This window comes from Nothobranchius furzeri, chromosome 14 (genome assembly GCF_043380555.1).
Source record: "Nothobranchius furzeri strain GRZ-AD chromosome 14, NfurGRZ-RIMD1, whole genome shotgun sequence".
NCBI lineage: Eukaryota > Metazoa > Chordata > Actinopteri > Cyprinodontiformes > Nothobranchiidae > Nothobranchius > Nothobranchius furzeri.
This window is the reverse complement of record NC_091754.1, coordinates 58321686-58342088: the sequence shown is the minus strand read 5'-3', so window position 1 is coordinate 58342088 and position 20403 is coordinate 58321686. Positions and strand designations below refer to the sequence as shown.

The window sequence follows — 20403 nt, the reverse complement described above, 5'->3', positions numbered from 1 at the left end:
ACACCGGTGGAGTCTTCTCTTGATTGTTGACTTTGACACAGACACACCTACCTCCTGGAGAGTGTTCTTGATCTGGCCAACTGTTGTGAAGGGTGTTTTGTTCACCAGGGAAAGGATTCTTCGGTCATCCACCACAGTTGTTTTCCGTGGTCTTCTGGGTCTTTTGGTTTTGCTGAGCTCACCGGTGCATTCCTTCCTTTTGAGAATGTTCCAAACTGTCGTTTTGGCCACCCCTAATGTTTTTGCTATCTCTCGGATAGGTTTCTTTTGTTTTTTCAGCCTAATGATGGCTTGCTTCACTGATAGTGACAGCTCTTTGATCTCATCTTGACAGTTGACAGCAACAGATTCCAAATAATTTGAAATGAACTCTGGACCTTTTATCTGCTCATTGTAATTGGGATAATGAGGGACTAACACACACCTGGCCATGGAACAGCTGAGAAGCCAATTGTCCCACTGCTTTTGGTCCCTTAACAAGTGGGAGGCTCATATGTAAACTGTTGCAATTCCTACACCGCTAACCTGATTTGGATGTATATAAATAAAAGCTGACAGTCTGCAGTTAAAGCACATCTTGTTCGTTTTCATTTGAGATCCATTGTGGTGGTGTATAGGGCCAAAAATGTTAGCATTGTGTCGATGTCCCAATATTTATGGACCTGACTTTATGTGTGTCTATATATATACATCGACACAATGCTAACATTATATATATATATATATATATATATATATATATATATATATATATATATATATATATATATATTCCTTTCCTATATTTTCTTTCTTTCTTCCTTTCCTTTCCTTTATATTATTCCTTTTAATATTATAAAATAAAATATAAATATAATATTTCTTCATTTAACCATTTTTAATAAACTGCATTATTAACAACAATATTATAAGGGAGGGAAAATAACGGTGTTTACTTTTAGTTGTCAGTCACACTGAACACACTGGTTGTTGCTGTTCATACAGACTTGTGTCCACTAGGTGGCGGTAGTGCATCTTTACGTTGGTTGTACAGAAGAATAAAAACACCGGAAGCTGATAGCATAGTTAGCTTGTTGTTCTGGTGTGTGAGGTGAATTTTTGAGGCTCTGCAGTAAAACTGTCTTCACTTCAGTCTCTGGGAGAGTTGATCAGCTAAAGCGACTAACTGCTGCTGCAGAAATCTTCTCACCAGGCTGTGGAAACTTTCTTCTCCTCCTCAACAACTTGGTGCGAGTTCTTTCCAGAACCAGAGAAGATATTCTGCGGTCTTCGTGACAATCGGAGCTCCAAAAGCAGGTGATGGGTCAGAAAAGCTTTTCTCTAGACTTCCTGCTCTCTGGATCTGCTGCTGTTCCTTTGGCCTCTCTGAGAAACGCGCTCGTTTAGCTGCTTTCATCAGATTGAAGAGGTTCCCTCTATCAGACTCGCTCATCTGAGTTGGTCATGATGCAGGATCGCTGCTCGCTCTCTGATCCATCCTGCTCACACTCTCCTCTTTTCCAGGCTGGATCTGTCCTCAGCTGATCAGAGCCAAAGCGTTGGATCTTTAATCTCATGAGTTGTTCTGAAGCAGCATCTTCATCAGCTCTCCTGCTTTGTTTCTATTGCAGCTGTTAGCTAAACACGGCTAAAGAAAACCTGCTCCCACTTCAGGATCATCCATCAGCTGGGACTGATTCATCTTGTTTACTTCACCATCTGGATCTGGACAGCATGGATACAGGTGTGTGTGTGTGTGTGTGTGTGTGTGTGTGTGTGTGTGTGTGTGTGTGTGTGTGTGTGTGTTTGTGTGTGTGTGTGTGTGTGTGTGTGTGTGTGTGTTTGTGTGTGTGTGTGTGCGCGCGCTTATGGTTTGCAAGATCTATTTGTCAGGTTACACACCAGCATTATGAAACCAATAGGTTTATGAGACCATTTTTGATGGTCTCGTAATTTGTGACTTTTAAAGTGTTGTAATCTTTGAAAAATATAAAAAGTAAACGTTGTTAATATATTCTTCTTACAAACTTTGTAACAGCCATTATCATTTTATTTAGTTATTTTAGCAACTTAACCTTTCTGTTGTGTTTTATAGCCATTTTAAAAATTGGTTTTGTAAACCATATCTTGTGTGTTGTGTACAATATCAGAGCCCCCTGCTGGTAGAAAACTGCGTAGCAGGGCTGATACCACCGACACAACTTACCCCGGCTTTCCACCGGAGTCGTCAGCAGCACGTTACTGCAGCAGCACGTCATAGCTGCTGATAGGAACCGCTGTGGTCAACAGAACCTTTTCCACCGGAGCCGTCAGCAGCGCGAGCCGGCCGCGTCTCAGGAGCAGCATGTCGCTGCCTTTACGCGCCGGTTCTATTTTCTACGCGCGACGCCTCTGAAGCGGGTCAAGTTCGATATTTTTGGGGAAGGAAAGACAGGAAATCAGACGCGGAAATGGAGAGGAGCTCCCGAGATTTTCAGAATAAAGAACGTACTGCCTTCCGGTTGCTTTACTTTAAAAAAAGGTTACTAACTGTGCGGCCCCGTGAGAAGTTATCACCTAGCTAGCGGTCTCCTTTGTTTTTCAGGTCCGTATTGGCGATTATAAAACGGACAGAACATAAAACACAAACATTTTGGAGCCATGTTGTAGTTTTCTCCTGCTTGTTGTTGTGTTTACTGACAAAGTCACTCATGTGACTTCGTGCTCGGTCGGTGACAGCTGCTCCCCTGCTGCGATCGCGTCTCGTGGGAAGGGCCAAGCAGCAGTTTACGCGAGCAAGACGTCCTGCTGCAGTAACGTGCTGCTGACGGCTCCTGTGGAAACCCGGGGTTAGCACCTCAGCAGCAGGACTTCTGGCCTAATACTGACTTCTCCCTAAAAAATATAAATTGCCATAATTTCATCATCGAAGGACACAGAGTCACGAACATTTTTGTGGTTGTCATCCACTCCTAAACAACAATCAATATTCAAATGATGACGTATTTAAGGCTCCACCCCCTCACAACAGAAAAAGTCATGTTTACTCTAAAAGCTCCCAATTGTACCCTTTTTATCTAACCAATATGAATCACTGCCAAATAACAGTTGACATGTTGGGCTCACTTAGCATCCAGTACTGGCAGGTGTTGAAAGAGGGCGGGGCTGTGGCGGTATGGCAAATTCAGGCGTAACGCCGTAGCAATACGTTTGCCTCTCATTTCCTCATTCCTCATCTTATCCGCAGGAAATTTTCCATGAGTGTGGCTAATCTGACCTGAAACAGATATGTATGCAAACATCCGGTGGGCGTGGCCTATCGTTTTTAAATAGCGCCCCCTAGGGCCATTAAAACCGTAAGCCCCATGCCATGCTTCTACTGAGGATTATGAAAGTTGGTACACTTAAGTAGTGTCTCAAAACCTACAAAAAAAAGTCTATGGAGCGACTTTCCAAATCCAACAGGAAGTCAGCCATTTTAGTCAGATGACTCCATTTCTTCTTTACTTTTTTACACATGCTTAATTAGAGCTAACTTGTCCTAGGGTTTTTGACCTACAGACTTCAAAATGACATATTTCACCCTTAAGCCACTGAAGATCAAAAGTTGTGAAAAACGTTCTCAAAAGTTGTGTAGGCGTGGCTAAGCCTAAAATATTGACCCGTTGCCACGTCAGTGGGTGTGGCCTACTTCTTTAAAATAGCAGGCCACTAGGGCGATTAAATGCCATGCTTTTACTGAGGATTATGAAATTTGGTACACTTTTGTAGTGTCCGGCAGGTTTTAAAAGAGGCTGGGGCTTTAGGGGTATGGCGAATTTAGGCATCACACCAGTGCAGCCATCCTTCTCAACAGGCATCATTGAGTTGAATCAAGTTCAGTAATCGCGGTGGCGCATGATGCAGCGCGGTGGGTTTCTTCATATTGTTATATTTCATTTTTGCAGTTATCGTGACAGCCCTAACTAGTATGCCCAACTCTGCTCGGCGCCTCTCAGTGGGAGCAACTCCAGAGTGGTAGAAAGTCCAACCCGTCTCAAGGAAACTGGTTCCAGAGCCAGAGCCAGGTGTTGACGTGAGTCCGACTATATCTAGTCAGAACCTCTCAACCTCACACACCAACTCAGGCTCCTAATGCCGCAAAGCATCATGGGAGTTGTAGTCTGTGCAGTAAAATCAGCCAGCAGGTCAGTTTTAATATATTCTTGATATTTATCTCGCTGACCACATCTGGCCCTTAAACCATGAAACAGTCAGAATTGTATATTTTTGTAAACAGACCTCACAAACCCTAATTGTCTCCATAAACCATCATGTTGTCAAGTCCTCATGAGCCTGTGGAAATGCATATGTGAAATGCATGTATGTATGTTCTGATATGTTTTTCTTATATTTGAAGTGAGACTTTTCTTCTATGGGTAAAATCACAATTTTTGACATACTTTTCATGTTCACTAAATGCAGGGAAATTTGTGTCCTCATAAACCACCAAAAAGTCATAGTGGTTTCATAAACCATAAATGCATGCGTGTGTGTGTGCGTGTGTGTGTGTGCGTGTGTGTGTGTGCGTGTGTGTGTGTGTGTGTGTGTGCGTGTGTGTGTGTGTGTGCGTGTGTGTGTGTGTGTGTGTGTGCGTGTGTGTGTGTGTGTGTGCGCGCGCGCATGTGTGTGTGTGTGTGTGTATTGCTGTAAAGACTCAGACACAACAAGTCAGTGACTCGATGCAATCTTCTGGGTTCCTTATAAAGGTAATGTTTTACTGATTGTCTTAATGGACTGAACTGTATTGGAATGTTTACTTTGTGAAGAGCCTTTAGCTGATTTGGAGCTGTATAAATAAACTGAACTGAATTGATGTTGTTGAAAACGTTCACATTGGAGAATTTTTGCTGCTGCATTTCAGTTAAAATGTGAACAACCACACAAAAAAATCAGATTTACTCAAAAAATGGAATTGAGCATCAAGGCCTGCAGTGTGAAGCTATCCTAACTGTACAGATGGTCTCTGCAGACAGACTTCAGTGCTGCACAAACACAAGGAAACATTAAAGGGGCAGTAGAATGTAAAGCCACCTTTACCTTGTTGTATAAAGGCAGCTTGTCTGGTCAGATGTAGCAGACCATAAGGTAAGAGCTGTGTCTGAGCTGCTTTCTGTGTAAATGAGTCATCTTGAAAAGACAAAGGAGAAATGCTTCGTTCTGAGAAATGCTGGTTTATGATATATTAAGCAAGCCATATCTGCTCACATCTGCATGTTCCAAACCACTTTGAAATGCTGGGGCACTGCTCATGTTCCAGGGTGTACTGGGATTATCCAGATTTGAATGAATGCCAGATCGATCCATAGCTTGTGGTCCGGTCTTGTCTGGTACTCAACAACTCCCTGAACGCATCAGTCTGCTTATTCAGATCTTAGATCAGGTGAGAGCCAGGCGGGCCGCCACGGCTGAAATCCCACCGCCACGCCTACAACATCCCAAGTTTTATTGATGTTTTTTTTTTTTTGCGCCGTTTCACTAAGAAGCAGCGGGAACTGCTGTGTTGTTGCTTGTGATCACAGCCGGCAGGTAGCAAGGAGGAGGAGGAGGCAGGGCAGGGTGGTTACAGCTATGAGCGTACGGATAAAGCATTTTTGACGAATACGAGCAAGAAACGAGTGTAAATCTCAGAAATATCTGTAATCGTGCTGAATGAAATCCTCATTGGGTAACTGACTGTCTTCAAGCTCTGTGATTGGCCAGTCAGATAGAGCGCCCGCCCCTCTCTACACGCAAAACTGCAGCCAGGAGCTCCGTCAGCTCGGTCCAGGCATCAACGCACACACACAGACAGTAAGCCGGGCGTGCACTGTGCGACTTTTTCACTTTTTTGAGCAGATTTTCCAGTCGTGCGAGAATCCACAAGATCGGGGCGAGTTTTGCGCTGAGCGTCGTGTAGTGTACAGGGGGTTACGAGAGGCGATTAACACCACGTGACCAGCTACCGATCAGCAATCGTGAGCTCGCACGGACTTCCGGAGTGTTTAATATTTATCTCGTTCCTCATGAGGGTTGAAGCGGCGCTGCGAGCGGCTGCGACCCAAAAAGTATCAGAACCGCTCACGGCGCATTCGCAATCCTGCATCAACTCCGTTCACCCGCTATTTCCCTAATAACACACGTTGTTTGTTTTTATTTCTACACGTTTTTTTACTCACAAAGATTGTCAAGAAAGCGTGTTTGTCGTGTTCGTGTCAAATTAAACTGATCACAAAACACAGATTTACTTTCTTTATTTCGTTTCCTCATCCAACCCCCATAAATCCCTGTGTGTCCTCCTGCAGCACTCCCGAAGGACAACAGGCAAAACAAGACAAAAAAGTCTGACGTGTTGTGTAAAAACTGCTATTTTTAGCATATTTTAGGTCAGACGTGTTGCTACCAGACGTCCAGTGAGCACATGACTCGTGAGATCTGCCCTGCGCTGAAGTCGTACAGTTTGAGCTGAAGCTGTGTTACGAGTGAAAAAGTGGCACAGTGTCCGCCCAGCTTATTATAATGTTCACTGTAATGCATCTTGATGTTCTTAACAAATAAATTAAATAGAAAATATTGGTCAATAATGCCAAATATGTAAATTTGTGTTTCAGTCATTTTTATACTGGCTTAAAAATACTTCATTAAGTCTACTAAGCAGGGGTGTAGAACGTGTTTATTAGGGCCAGCCCAGTAATGATCTTGGACCAAAATAAAGGGGGCAGAAAGTCAAATAAAGGGGGCAAAAGAAGATGTTTTTCCAGATGCCAAGAAAAATTAAATGCCAAATCCCCCCTGCAAAGTGTGTCACTGAGAGTTTAAAACAGAAATTATTATTGTGCAAATACTGGTGTATTCACCTTTAATACTAGTTATTACAATGCAGCAGTCGCTGGATTGGTGCAGTTCAAAGTGGAGTGCATCAAATAAAACAATATTAACATAAAGGTGAGACGTGTGAACCCCCCCACCCCACCCCCCCACCCCCCGCCACCACCACCACAGCTGGAAAAATTCCTAGGGGAAACACTGGGTTTACAGTTGTTTTTTCCTATTTTGGGGTGTTTTGTTGGGGTTTTATTGCTAGGTGCGTGTTGGCTGTTGTTTGTCTTCAGTGTTCTGATGGTGCTATTTTTGGTTGGTGTTAATTTTGCACCGCGACTTGAGTAGCGGTTCCATTCTGAGGAATGGAATCCCGCTGCCCTTCGACCTTTCATCCGTGTGTCTAACAATAATTTTGGCTCTCAGTGTGTTTGCTCACGTCAGATTCTAACTGTTCGCATTCTTCCAAACACATTGCATTGTCATCATGAAACTGATTGCTGTGTTATAAATTCCCTTAGTATAGCTGTATGTCATTGCTACTATTTATATGCAAGAACTGTTCATCTTTTACAGCAGGCACTTGTTGGGCAACTAAGAGGTCCTTTAAGAATATATATTGAGCCGTTAGCAGCAGCTGTTAATCTTTACATTCTTACATGTCTGCTTTTGTGATGAAGGTGGGTTTAACAACTGTTAACAGTCATTATTGTTATGCAAATTAAGCAGTGTTTTGACGCTAACTTTAGCTATTTATTACTTTAATCTCTTATTATTTTTACCATTTCTTGTACTATAATTTTTATTGTACTATTCAATTATTTAATATGTTTTTATTTGAGGCTAAATGTCGGCTAGGCAGAGGCGGTCGAAAACAGAATGGGACACAAGAGTGTAGTTTGAACCAGTGTCCAGATTAGCGTCACCTGTTCTAGTGTCGCAGGCACATAAGGCTTACCTGCCCTGGCACAGGTGGATGAATCAATCATCAGGTCATCAGGAGCAGACGTTGGCTCTGCATCCTGGAAATCAGAGTCAAGGAACATGTTATCTGGTTGCAGGTTTTGTTTCAAATCTGGAAGTGAATCAGCAGATGTGAGCTTCTAATCTAGCTAAGTTACTTTTGACATGCAGTAATCACTAAAGTATTTTGGTTACTTTTGAATGTAGTAATCAGTAGTAGAGTCCATTTCCATTATCTATGCTGATATGTAGGAGACATAGTCAGCCGATGGCCGATATGTACTGCAAATTTTTATGGGGCCAATTTCCATGGCCAATATCTAGACATTTTCCTCATTATACTCATGCTAAAATGTCATTAATAGCATCAGTGGATGCACAGAATTTCTGAAGGTGAATCAGTTTTTGAACCCTGAATTTAACTGTTAAATCTTAACTTTGTATACTGCTCAGTCTTAAAGTCAGACATCTAAATAAAGTAAATTCAGAATATTTATTATGCAGATGTTATTAGTGAACAAAATGAAACATTTAAATTAAATTCTGCAATAGCACCATGCTGCCCGTGGATGAAGATGTGCTTGTAAAATGTATGGGGTTGCGTTGATTACATGGACCTGGTTTGGAGTCAGATGGTGAGCAGGGGTTCAGGGGTTCTGGAGAGGAGGGTCTGCCAGATTGTCGAACCTCAGATTCAGGTGGAGCAATGTGGTTTTCGTCCTGGCCGTGGAACACTGGACCAGCTTTATACCTTTAGGGGGGTCCTGGAGGGTGCGTGGGAGTTTGCCCAACCAATCTACATGTGTTTTGTGGATTTGGAGAAGGCATTCGACCGCATCCCTCGGTGGGCCTAGTGTGGGGTACTCTGGGAGTATGGGTTACCAGGCCCTCTGATACGGGCTGTTAGGTTCCTGTATGACCGGTGTCAGAGCTTGGTCCTCATTGCTGGCAGTAAGTCGGGCTCGTTCCCAGTGAGAGTTGGACTCCGCCAAGGCTGCCCTTTGTCACCAATTCTGTTCATAACCTTTATGGACAGGATTTCTAGGTGCAGCCAAGGTGTTGAGGGCATCTGTTTTGCTGGCCTGAGGATCAGGTCTCAGCTTTGTGCAGGTGATGTGGTCCTGTTGGCTTCATCAGAACGTGATCTTTGGCTTTTGCTGGAGCGGTTCGCAGCCGAATGTGAAGCAGCTGGGATGAGAATCAGCTCCTCTAAATCTGAGACCATGGTATAATGCCTTCTCCGGGTCAGGGATGAGGTCCTGCCCCAAGTGGAGGAGTTCAAGTATCTCGGGGTCTTGTTCACGAGTGAGGGACAGCTGGAGCGCGAGATCGATAGGCGAATTGGAGGTGCGTCTGCAGTGACGCGAGCGTTGTACAGTTCTGTCATTGTGAAGAGAGAGCTGAGCCAGAAGGCGAAGCTCTGAGTTTACCAGCCAATCTGTTCCTACCCTCACCTATGGTTGCAAGCTTTGGGTAGTGACCGAAAGAATGAGATCGAGGATACAAGCGGCCAAAATGAGTTTTGTCCGCAGGGTGGCTGGGCTGTCCCTTAGAGATAGAGTGAGCAGCTTGGTCATCTGGGAGGTGCTCGGAGTAGATCCGCTGCTTTTAAGCGCCTTGTGATTTTTATCTTGAGAGGCGCTATAGAAATGATATTTTCTTCTTCTTCTTCTTCTTCTTCTTCTTCTTCTTCTTCCACGTCGAGAGGAGCCTGGTGAGGTGGCTCAGGCATCTGGTCAGGATGCCTAGGGCTGCTCGATTATGACAAAAATAATAATCACGATTATGGTGACTGAAATTGAGATCACGATTATTTAGGACGATTTTTCTATTTATGCTGATTTTATTTGTTTTTATTCAGTCATAAAATTGCTCAGGGCACAATCAGGACAAAAATAAGAAACAAGATGATCACTAAAATAACTCCTGATTCCCAGTATAAAAAGACCAATATACTTATAGCTCATAGTCTATGACCCAAGGGCTATAGACCTTGGTTTAACTCATTTAAGTCTAACCAGTACAGACCCAAATACCAATATCTTGCAAATACTGACAGCAAGAATTATACAGTGGCATTTATAACAAATTAAATGCAAATAAATTGATGTTCACAAAAAGTTGCATAACATTTATTGAGTCATGTCAAGGTGCTGTAGGAGAGTGCACTAGCACCGTGTCCTCAGAGAGATTAGTTATTAGTTATCAGCGTGAGGAACTTATTTCTACCTTATTTATAAACTATTTATTTACAGGTCCATCAGTTAATGTAATAATTGTCCCAACCACAGCTGCACTCCCCACCCCCCAACCCGGTCTCACAGCAATCGGGGCAAGCTGCACGTGTTTAGCACGCCGCACGCGCACATTTAGCCGTTTTTATCGGCTCAGGAGTCCGCAGGTGCGGTGTGTGTGTCACTCACTCTGGTTACTCCAACAAGAAGCTGGCTCCGAGAGCTGTTTCTTTAGCGACTGACACATCAGTGCATCATTCCCTTTCCTAATGTTGTGAAGAACGGTCCGGAGCGCAGGCGGAGTGTTTAGCTAACCTGCAGGAAATGTCGACAACAGTTATTCAGAAAGTAGCTAAGGGTCACCAGAGATGTTTCTGAGGTGTTCGCCAGGTACTTTTGAGATTTAAAAAGTCAAGAAGGGGGTCTGAAAAGCTGTTGGAAATAGCGTCAAAGTTGCTAAGTTGGCAACACTGAGGAGCGCTTCATTTGTTACTCAGGGCAGCGCAAGTGGGAGGAGCAAATAATCGGCTTGTTTTGTTTTTTATAATCGTTCAAAACTCAGATCGTAATCGTGATTAAAATTCGATTAATTGACCAGCCCTACTCCTGGACATCTCCCTAGTGAGGTTTTTCGCACACGTCCAACCGGAAGGAGGCCTTAAGGGAGACCCAGGACATGTTGGAGGGACTATGTCTCTCACCTGGCCAGGTAACTCTTTGGGATTCCCCTGGAAGAGCTGGCCCAAGTGGCTGGGGAGAGGGAAGTCCAGGCCTCTCGACTTAGGCTGCTGCCCCCGCGGCCCAACTCCTGATGAGCAAAAGAAAATGGATGGATGGATTGATTGATTGATTTTAGGCATTATAACTCATTCCTACTATGGGGTATTGTGAAGAGGAAGATGCAATATGCCAGAGCCAACAATACAGAACAGCTGAAGGCCACTCTCAGAACAACATGTTTCTACATTCACCTCAGATGAAAAAGTCACTCAATTCAAAAGTTAGTTCATGTTCTCTCACCAACTTAAACCAGTAATTCAACTTTTTATTAATATATGTGTGAAAATAAAGTTACAGTGGCTATTAATTCACATCATGTGTTCCTGTTTCCCACAGATGTTCACCAGAGGGTTAAAGAAGAAGCTCCTGAAGATCAGAGTGCTGGTGTGGATCAGCAGGACCCAGAAATGTTCCACATAAAGGAAGAACAGGAGGAACTCTGGACAAGTCTGGAAGGAGAGCAGCTCCATTTGAAGGAAGAAGCTAAACTTGCCAGGTTTCCATTCACATCAGTTTCTATAAAAAGTGAGGATGATGAAGACAAACCTCTGTTCTCACAGCTTCTTTATCAGCAGCAAATAGAAGACAGAGACGTTCCAACCAGCAGCTCAGCTGACCAGACAACAGCAGAAACTGGTAGAGGAGCAGAATCTATCAGGAACCCAGTTCTGAACTCTAATGAACAGATATCTGATTCTTCAGAGACTGAAGTTAGTGAAGATGATATGAATCTAAACGATGAGTTGTTAGACTCTGGGCCTGAAACTGGAGATGGAGACAATGACTGCAATGACAGCAGGTCTTCTGAGTCGGATGCTAAGACTTTCAACAAATCATTTAGCTGTCCTGAGTGTGGTAAAGAGTTTCTCCACAAGTGGTCTCTCCAGAGACATGTGAGAGTGACGAGTCATTCAGCAATAAGATCTTCAGGATGTTTGGTGAATAAGAAAAATGTTAGAATAAAGCAACATGTGGACTCATGCAGGAAAGTCCAGGCAGAGCCAAAATCATTCAGTTGTGACATTTGTGGAAAAAAATGTAGTTGTAATAAAAATTTAAACAAACACATGAGAGTCCACACAGAACAGAAACATTTTGCGTGTGAGCTCTGTGGGAAAAGCTTTTGTAGAAGAACTATTTTCAACAAGCACATGAGAGTCCACACAGGAGAGAAACCGTTTGTCTGTGCACTCTGTGGAACAAGTTTTAATCAAAGGACAAATTTAAACAGTCACATGAGAGTTCACACAGGAGAGAAACCTTTTGCCTGTGCACTCTGTGGGAAAAGCTTTACTCATAGGCCCAACTTAAACAATCACATGAGAGTTCACACAGGACAGAATCCTTTTGCCTGTGAGTTCTGTGGGAAAAGCTTTAATCAAAGGACAACTTTAAACAGGCACATTAGAGTTCACACAGGACAGAAACCTTTTGCCTGTGAACTCTGTGGAGGACGTTTTAATCAAATTTCAGCTTTAAACAGTCACATGAGAGTCCACACAGGACAGAAACCTTTTGCCTGTGAGCTATGTGGAAAAAGCTTTAATCAAAGGGCACATTTAAACACTCACATGATAGTCCACACAGGACAGAAACCCTTTTCCTGTGAACTCTGTGAAAAAAGTTTTACTCGTAAGTCAACATTAAACAATCACATGAGAGTCCACACAGGACAGAAACTCATTTGAGTGTGAACTCTGTGAACAAAGATTTAGTCGTAAGTCAACATTAAACAATCACATGAGTGTCCACAAAGGACACAACACATGTATTTAAAGTGCAAGTCACCCTCAAACTAACTTTCTTTTACTGATAAATGGTAAAAATTACTGTCTAAAACACTAGATAAGTGAGGTCATTATTTTGGAATTTTAGTGCATCTTACTTAAAATTTAAACATTCAGCTTGAAACTGCCAGTGTAGCGCCCTCTTCAGGTTAAAGCTCTGCACCGTAAACATGAATATGTAGACGCCCCATTGGGCGCTGGAGAGCCTAACCGTGTCTCCACCATATTGGATGCGTCTCCTCACTCTCCAAAGTCAGTGCAGAATGAACGACTAGGCCCTTATCTGTGCAGCCTATGGGTGCAACAACTGGCGTAATATTTAAAACAGATCACATGGGATTATAACTGACAACTAATGAAAAATCCCAAATTCAGTAACTCAGAAAATTAGATTATCAATTGAGGCCATCTTTTTTTCTTTTTTTTTTTTAAATAGCATATTTAGAAATGTTGGCCTTCTGATAAGTGCCTCAATGCGGCTCGGCTTTCTGAACTGTTACATCATTCAGGTGTTCTGAGTGGGTTCTATTGTCCTTTTAGGTAAACCAGCTGTTACAGCTTCTTGGACATATCTTACAATGTTTGATTTACTTCTTTTTATTTGACTTTGCTATTATTCTGTAAAATCAGGCTTAATAGAGCAAATCATGGAAATCTCATAAATATTAGAACAAATCCAACTGAGCAGAAAACTAGAAAAACTAAATGGGGTTGATTGAACATTGTCTATTTTTTCAAGCACTTTGTTAGCTAATGACTTGATTTGTGATGATCAGATCTCTTTGCTCTGGAAGAATCCGGGCTGCACTTAGAGAACTATGTTAGTTTAAAGAAGTCACCTCCTTCTAATTATTTAAATCCTCATATTGCTCGAAGTACAGGGAGAGGAGGAGGAAGAGTAGAAACCATTTTTCATTCAGACCTATTAATCAATCCCTTACCAATTAATAGTTACAGTTCTTTTGAACGTCTTATTCTTAGTTTTCCTAATCCTGATTGCAAAACTGTAAAACCACTCTTGTTTGTAGTTCTGTATCGTCCAGCCCTTACTCTTGAGTTTTTGGATCTCTGATTTTTTTTAATCTGATTTGGTGCTAAATACTGATAAGGTCATTGCAGTGGGGGATTTTCACATTCATGTGGACATTGAAAATGATAGCCTCAATGTAGCCTTTAGTAATATCTTAGACTATTGGTTTTACCCAAAGAATACATAGCTCCACCCACTCCTGCCATCATACTTTAGACCTTGTGCTGACCTATGGCATAAACTGTGAGGAAATAATATTTCCACATAATCGGACCACTTTTCGATAACTTTTGTTTTTCATAACTGAGTTCTTGAGACATGAAAGTAAATTTCATTATAGTCGACCTCTATCTGACAACGCTGTTGCATGTTTTAAATCAATTGTTCCATCTTTACTGTCCTCAGTATCTCAGAGGAACGTAGCAGGGGCAATTATTTTTCCAGCCCTTCAAAAATTGATTATCTAGTTCATAATGTTACAACTTCTTTACGTGTGGCATTAGATGATGTTGCCCCTTTCAAAAAGAAGGTAATTAAGCACAAGAAGTTGGCTCCTTGGTTTAATTCTGATCTACGGACTTTAAAATAAAACTCTAGAAAATTAGAGAGAACATGGCACTCTACACAACAGGAGGAGTCCTACTTATCCTGGAAAAAATAGTCTTGTGTTTTATAAAAAAAAAAAAGGACTTGACAAGCTAGAACTGCATATTTTTCATCGCTAATTGAGGAGAATAAGAATAATCCTAAATTTATTTTCAATTCAGTTGCCAAACTTACACAGATTCATAGCTCTGAACCATCTATTCCCTTAGTCCTCAGCAGCAATGACTTTATGGGATTTTTCATGAGTAAAATGAGTTTTATTAGAAACTAAATTAGTAGCATCCTCCCTAATGCAATTTCTTTTTCCTCAGTAAGTAAGGCAGCATCAGAGGTAACTGTAGAACCTCATCTGTGTTTGAACTGTTTTAAGCCAGTTAAGCTTCCAGAGTTATCAAAAATATTAGCTTCATCTAAACCTTCAACTTGCATTTTAGATCCAATACCAACCAAATTATTTAAAGATGCATTTCCTTTGGTTCCTTCCCCCATTCTAGATATAATCAATCTATCCTTAGTAAATGGATACATGCCACAGTATTTTAAGGTTGCTGTAATCAAACCTCTACATAAAAAACCTTCTCTGGATCCAGATGACCCAATGAATTATTGACCATTACCTAACCTTCCATTTTTATCCAAAGTCCTTCAGAAAATAGTGGCCAATTAACTATGTGAGCATCTAAACACTAATGATCTGTTTGAGGAATTCCAGTCTGGTTTTAGAGAGTATCACAGCACTGAAACTGCATTAGGGAAAGTTACAAATGATATTCCCATGGCCTCAGATAAGAATCTGGTGTCTGTTCTAGTCTTGTTAGATCTCAGTGCTGCTTTTGACACAGTTGATCACAATATTCTTTTAGAAAGGCTTGAACGTGTTGTAGGGATCAAAGGAACAGCGCTAGGCTGGTTTAAATCCTACCTGTCTGATAGATTTCATTTTGTAAATGTACTTGACAAATTTTCATACTCCAGGGTTACTTGTGGAGTACCACAGGGTTCAGTGCTTGGACCGATTATTTTTACTATACATATATATATCCATCCATCCAGCCATTTTCATCTGCTTATCAGGAGTCGGGTCACGGGGGCAGCAGTCTAAGTCGAGAGGCCCAGACTTCCCTCTCCCCAGCCACTTGGGCTAGCTCCTCCGGGGGAATCTCAAGGCGTTCCCTGGCCAGGTGAGAGACATAGTCCCTCCAACGTGTCCTGGGTCTACCTTTAGTTCTCCTCCCGGTTGGACATGCCCGGAAAACCTCACCAGGGAGGCGTCCAGGAGGCATCCTGACCAGATGCCTGAGCCACCTCAACTGGCTCCTCTCGATGTGGAGGGGCAGTGGGTCTACTCCGAGCCCCTCCCGTATGATCAAGCTTCTCACCCTATCTCTAAGGGAGAGCCCAGCCACTCTTCGGAGAAAACTCATTTCGTCCGCTTGTATCCGCGATCTCGTTCTTTCGGTCACTACCCAAAGCTCATGACCATAGGTGAGGGTAGGAACGTAGATCGACCTGTAAATCAAGAGCTTCACCTTCCAACTCAGCTCCCTCTTCACCACGACAGACCGATACAACGCCCACATCACTGCAGATGCAGTACCAATCCGCCTATTGATCTCACACTCCAGTTTTCCCTCACTAGTGAACAAGACCCCGAGATACATAAACTCCTCCACTTGGGGCAGGACCTCATCCCTGACACGGAGAAGGCATTCTACCCTTTTCTGAATCAAGACCATGGTCTCAGATTTAGAGGAACTGATTCTCGTCCCAGCTGCTTCACTCTCGGCTGTGAACCGCTCCAGCGAAAGCTGAAGATCACGTTCTGATTAAGCCAACAGGACCACATCATCTGCAAAAAGCAGAGACCTGATCCTCAGGCCACCAAAACGGATGCCCTCCACACCTTGGCTGCGCGTAGAAATCCTGTCCAAAATAGGTTTTGAACAGAATCGGTGACAAAGGGCAGCCTTGGCGGAGTCCAACTCTCACTGGGAACGAGCCTGACTTACTGCCGGCAATGTGGACCAAGCTCTGACACTGGTCATACAGGGACCTAACAGCCCGTATCAGAGGGCCTGGTACCCCATAATCCCGGAGTACCCCTCACAGGGCCCCCCGAGGGACGCGGTCAAACCCCTTCTCCAAATCCACAAAACACATGTCGACTGGTTGGGCAAATTCCCACGCACCCTCCAGGATACCCCTAAGGGTATAGAGCTGGTCCCGTGTTCCACGGCCAGGACAAAAACCACACTGCTCCACCTGAATCTGAGGTTCGACAATCTGGCAGACCCTCCTCTCCAGAACCCCTGAATAACCTTGTGTGTGTGTGTGTGTGTGTGTGTGTGTGTGTGTGTGTGTGTGTGTGTGTGTGTGTGTGTGTGTGTGTGTGTGTGTGTGTGTGTGTTGGTAGAGCACTGCTTTCCCCCCCTGAGGCACCACATGGTGGACCAGAATCTCCTCGAAGCCGTATGGAAGTCTTGCTCCATGGTCTCACCGAACTCCTCTCATGCCCGGGTTTTTGCCTCGGCGACCACCCGAGCCGCCTTCCGCTTGGACTGCCGGTACCCGTCAGCTGCCTCTGGAGTCCCACAGGCCAAAAAGACCTGATAGGACTCTTTCTTCAGCTTGACAGCATCCCTAACCGCCGATGTCCACCAGTGTATTCAGGGGTTGCCGCCTCAACAATGGAGGCACAGAACAGGGTCCATTCAGACCCAGTGTCCCCCTCCTCCCCTGGAACATTTTGGAAGTTCTTTCGGAGGTGGGAATTGAAGCTCCTTCTGACAGGAGACTCTGCCAGACATTCCCAGCAGTCCCTCGCGATACGTTTTGGCCTGCCTGGCCTGATCGGCATCCTCCCCCACCATCTGAGCCAACTCACCTCCAGGTAATGGCCAGTTGACAGCTCTGCCCCTCTCTTCACCCAAGTGTCCCAAGACATGCGGCCGCAGGTCAGATTAAACAACAGCAAAGTCGATCATCGAGCTGCAGCCTAAGGTATCCTGGTGCCAAGAGCACATATGGACACCTTTATGTCTGAACATGGTGTTCATTATGGACAATCCATGACTAGCACAGAAGTCCAATAACAAAACACCACTCTAATTCAGATCAGGGGGGCCGTTCCTCCCAACCACACCTCTCCAGGTCTTGCTGTCGTTGTCCACGTGAGCGTTAAAGTCCCCCAGCAGAACTCAGAATATATAAGTATATATGGATTGTTGTATGGAGTATAATCAGACTTGTTAATGAATGGAATTAAGTCTGGAATATGTCTCTCATTATGTGAAATCAATTCTAGGCTCTACAAGGTGTATCCGTGTGTGTGTGTGTGTGTGTGTGTGTGTGTGTGTGTGTGTGTGTGTGTGTGTGTGTGTGTGTGTGTGTGTGTGTGTGTGTGTGTGTGTGTGTGTGTGTGTGTGTGTGTGTGTGTGTGTGAGAGAGAAACCAAGCTAAAGGCCTGTTACCTCTTCTCATGTTTGTGTGTGTGTGTGTGTGTGTCCTGGCTGTAGCCTCCTGATCTCCTGATGTCGTAAATAATGGATGTGCCTTCACTACACTGTTATGGTTAGAAAATGAATGTTGTACCTAGGTAATATCTTTGACCATGACATGTCATTCAAATCCAACGTTATACAAGTTTGTATGATTTCCTTTTTCTCCTTCGGAAAATTGCTAAGATTAGAAGCATCCTTTCCAGGAGTGATGCTAAAAAATTAGTTCATGCATTTATTACATCAAGACTGGATTACTGTAATTCATTACTATTGGGAAGTCCACAGAATGTAGTTAAACGTCTTCAGCTTGTCCAAAATGCTGCATCTAGAGTTCTGATGAGAATTAAAAAGAGATCTCATATCTCTCCTGTTTAGCTTCCCTACATTGGCTGCCTGTTAAATGCAGAATAGATTTTATGATATTCTGTCTCACATATAAAGCTCTTAATCAAGCTCCATCATGCATTAGTGACCCGATTGTTCAAGTGCTTTTCTCCCCAGAAGAAGCTACAATGGTGTTCTGCTGAGCTGTGGTAGCCTCATGGAGGGGGCCATTGGCTTGAACACTGCTTCTTACCACTTAAACATTCTCCCTCTGATGATAACATTTTACTTTCTTTGACATTGAATGTGCTACTACTAGTTTACCTGTTGAATTAATTATAGACTCACTAGGATGAATACAACAAAGTTTATCGCTCACTAAATAGAATGCTTACTAAGAAATCACAATGTAACCATAGAAACACTACTTGGTATATATGTTGTCTGTGTGTGTGTGTGTGTGTGTGTGTCTGCTCTGTCTACTCGATCCCCAGTGAGTCGTGGCAGATGGCTGCTTAAACTCAGCCAGGATCTTCCTGTTAAAAGGGAGTTTTCCTCTCCACTGTCGCTGCATGCTTGTTTAGTATGAGGATTGCTGTAAAGACTCTGACACTAGTCAGTGACTCGATGCAACTTGCTGTGTTCTTCATATAGGAAACCTTTAACTGATTGGCCTAATGAACGGACCTGTATTGGAATGTTTAGTGTGTGAAGTGCTTTGAGACGACTCTTGTTGTGATTATGCGCTTTATAAATAAACTTGAAACTTGAACTTATTCTTTAGTTTCATGAGACGTCATCGTTTCACTTAGCAGCAAAGTCAATGTTAATATAAGTGTTGGTTCTAGATCTTAGCAATGATCTTTATGCTTCTTGCTTTGTTTCTTCTTATTGTCGTCAGAATTAAAAGCTTGAATCCAGGACTGTTTTCTCATTGTGTGACAAGTCTCTAATAAAATCCTACAACACTACACCTGCTGTCTCCCACTGCACACTCACCTACTCAGCTCTGTGACTACCTCTGTTGGCTCACAGGTGGATTAGTGGAGGATCAGCTTGGAGAGCTCATTCCACCTCTGGACTTTCACACAGAACACCAACAAAAGCACATCAGGAGCAGCTTGGAGGTGTTGTGTGAACAGCTTTCAGGAAACTAGGACAGTTTATCAAAGTCAAAATTGCGATTGCAGAGCTGCTGAGATGTTTACCTGCTTTAGTTTCTTCACTTCCTGCTGAAGCTGAACTTGTTTGATGAGCCATAAAGTGGCGTGGTTTTGGTGGTGCTTGGTAAATCTGTCATCTTTTCATTCGACCATAAACCAAAACATCCGAAGTATAAAACTATGCCCACGTCATCTTTAACGCCAGTTCAAAGCCTTCTAGAGAAGTTGACGGAGTGGCTAATCCGTAACTTTCCTCTTCAGCCGAAAGAACCAACGACAAGCTGGATAAAATCTGTTGCAGTTCCAACTGCTGCAACAGTTCCTTTCAGAATAAAAGCTGAACTCACTGACCCTCTGCGGGTCCATCTGACGCTGTCAACCAACTGTCGCTTTTTACCTGGAGACGATCCAAAGACTAGTCTGTCGTACTGCTGATGCCGTTTCATCAGCTCCGGTACCGAAAGAGGGGTTCCAGGACCTGGCAGTCTGGATCTGTACAGAGGTCTCATTCTAATGTGTGGAGCGATAAAAATGGCGTCTTATGTGTTTATGAATCTCCGAATTAAAGCCTAGCGCAAAGACATCACCTTCACTCCCACCAGAACTAATCGTTTCTTCGGATTTGCTGGTTCTGAACAACAATCCACACTACACCATTCTCCGTCTCATTCACCTTAGTTACACCATACATTTAGTGTTAAAGTTTGTCTAGTTTTAATTTGTTTAGTAATAAATCTTTAAACTTTTAAAACTTGACTCTCTCTTCTGTTGTCTCTCAGTCAATATGAAGTGTTACATAATCCCTGCAATAAAAAGTTCCAATCTTCTGGTTAAAAGTACCCAAAGATCCATAAGATTGATTCCATATTTTCTATGGAATCTCAGGTCTCATGGTCATTAAATAACATGTAAATTAACCCTTTACAGAATGGAAAAGCAAAACATCCCATAATTTAGAGGCAATGGCTGAAAAGGCTCCATCAGCTGTTGTGTTGCATTTGTTGGTGGGGACATCCAAAAGCAGCTGAGATGCTGACCTCAGCGCTCTGACTGGATCATGATGCTTCAGCTAATCAGACACATTTCATTTCCTTGAAGAGTCTTAAAACCTCCTGAACTGAAGGATGAAACTAAGAGGAAGCCAGTGTAAAGTCGCCATAGAGGAGTGATGTGGTGGTGCCGTCTCCTACCTGTCTACAGGTGAGCTGCTGCATTCTGGAT

The 20403-nt window shown here is 43.1% G+C and overlaps 2 protein-coding genes across 3 annotated transcripts in view; one reads left to right on the top strand and one right to left on the bottom strand.

The window, feature by feature from the left end:
• The first annotated feature begins 924 nt into the window (after positions 1-924).
• LOC107372693 (zinc finger protein OZF-like) lies at positions 925-18942 on the top strand. 2 transcript variants are annotated; one of them, XM_054738492.2, is made up of 4 exons: positions 925-1296; positions 1611-1723; positions 3906-4033; positions 11109-18942. In XM_054738492.2, exon 4 carries the CDS (start codon positions 11180-11182, stop codon positions 12458-12460), a length of 1281 nt encoding a protein of 426 aa, XP_054594467.2. In that variant the 5' UTR covers positions 925-1296; positions 1611-1723; positions 3906-4033; positions 11109-11179; the 3' UTR covers positions 12461-18942. The 2 variants fall into 2 exon arrangements, with proteins under 2 accessions (XP_054594467.2, XP_054594466.2); XM_054738491.2 differs by lacking the exon at positions 3906-4033 and having other exon boundaries at positions 927-1296.
• LOC139061495 (zinc finger protein OZF-like) overlaps positions 6997-20403 on the bottom strand; it is a 46999-nt gene continuing 33592 nt past the window's right edge. Inside the window, exons 3-4 of the mRNA XM_070544249.1 lie at positions 10694-10800; positions 6997-7817 (exon numbers count right to left, since the gene is read on the bottom strand). Of these exons, the coding sequence (XP_070400350.1) occupies positions 7650-7817; positions 10694-10800 (275 nt within the window). The 3' untranslated portion in view covers positions 6997-7649. The remainder of the gene's footprint in view (positions 7818-10693; positions 10801-20403) is intronic.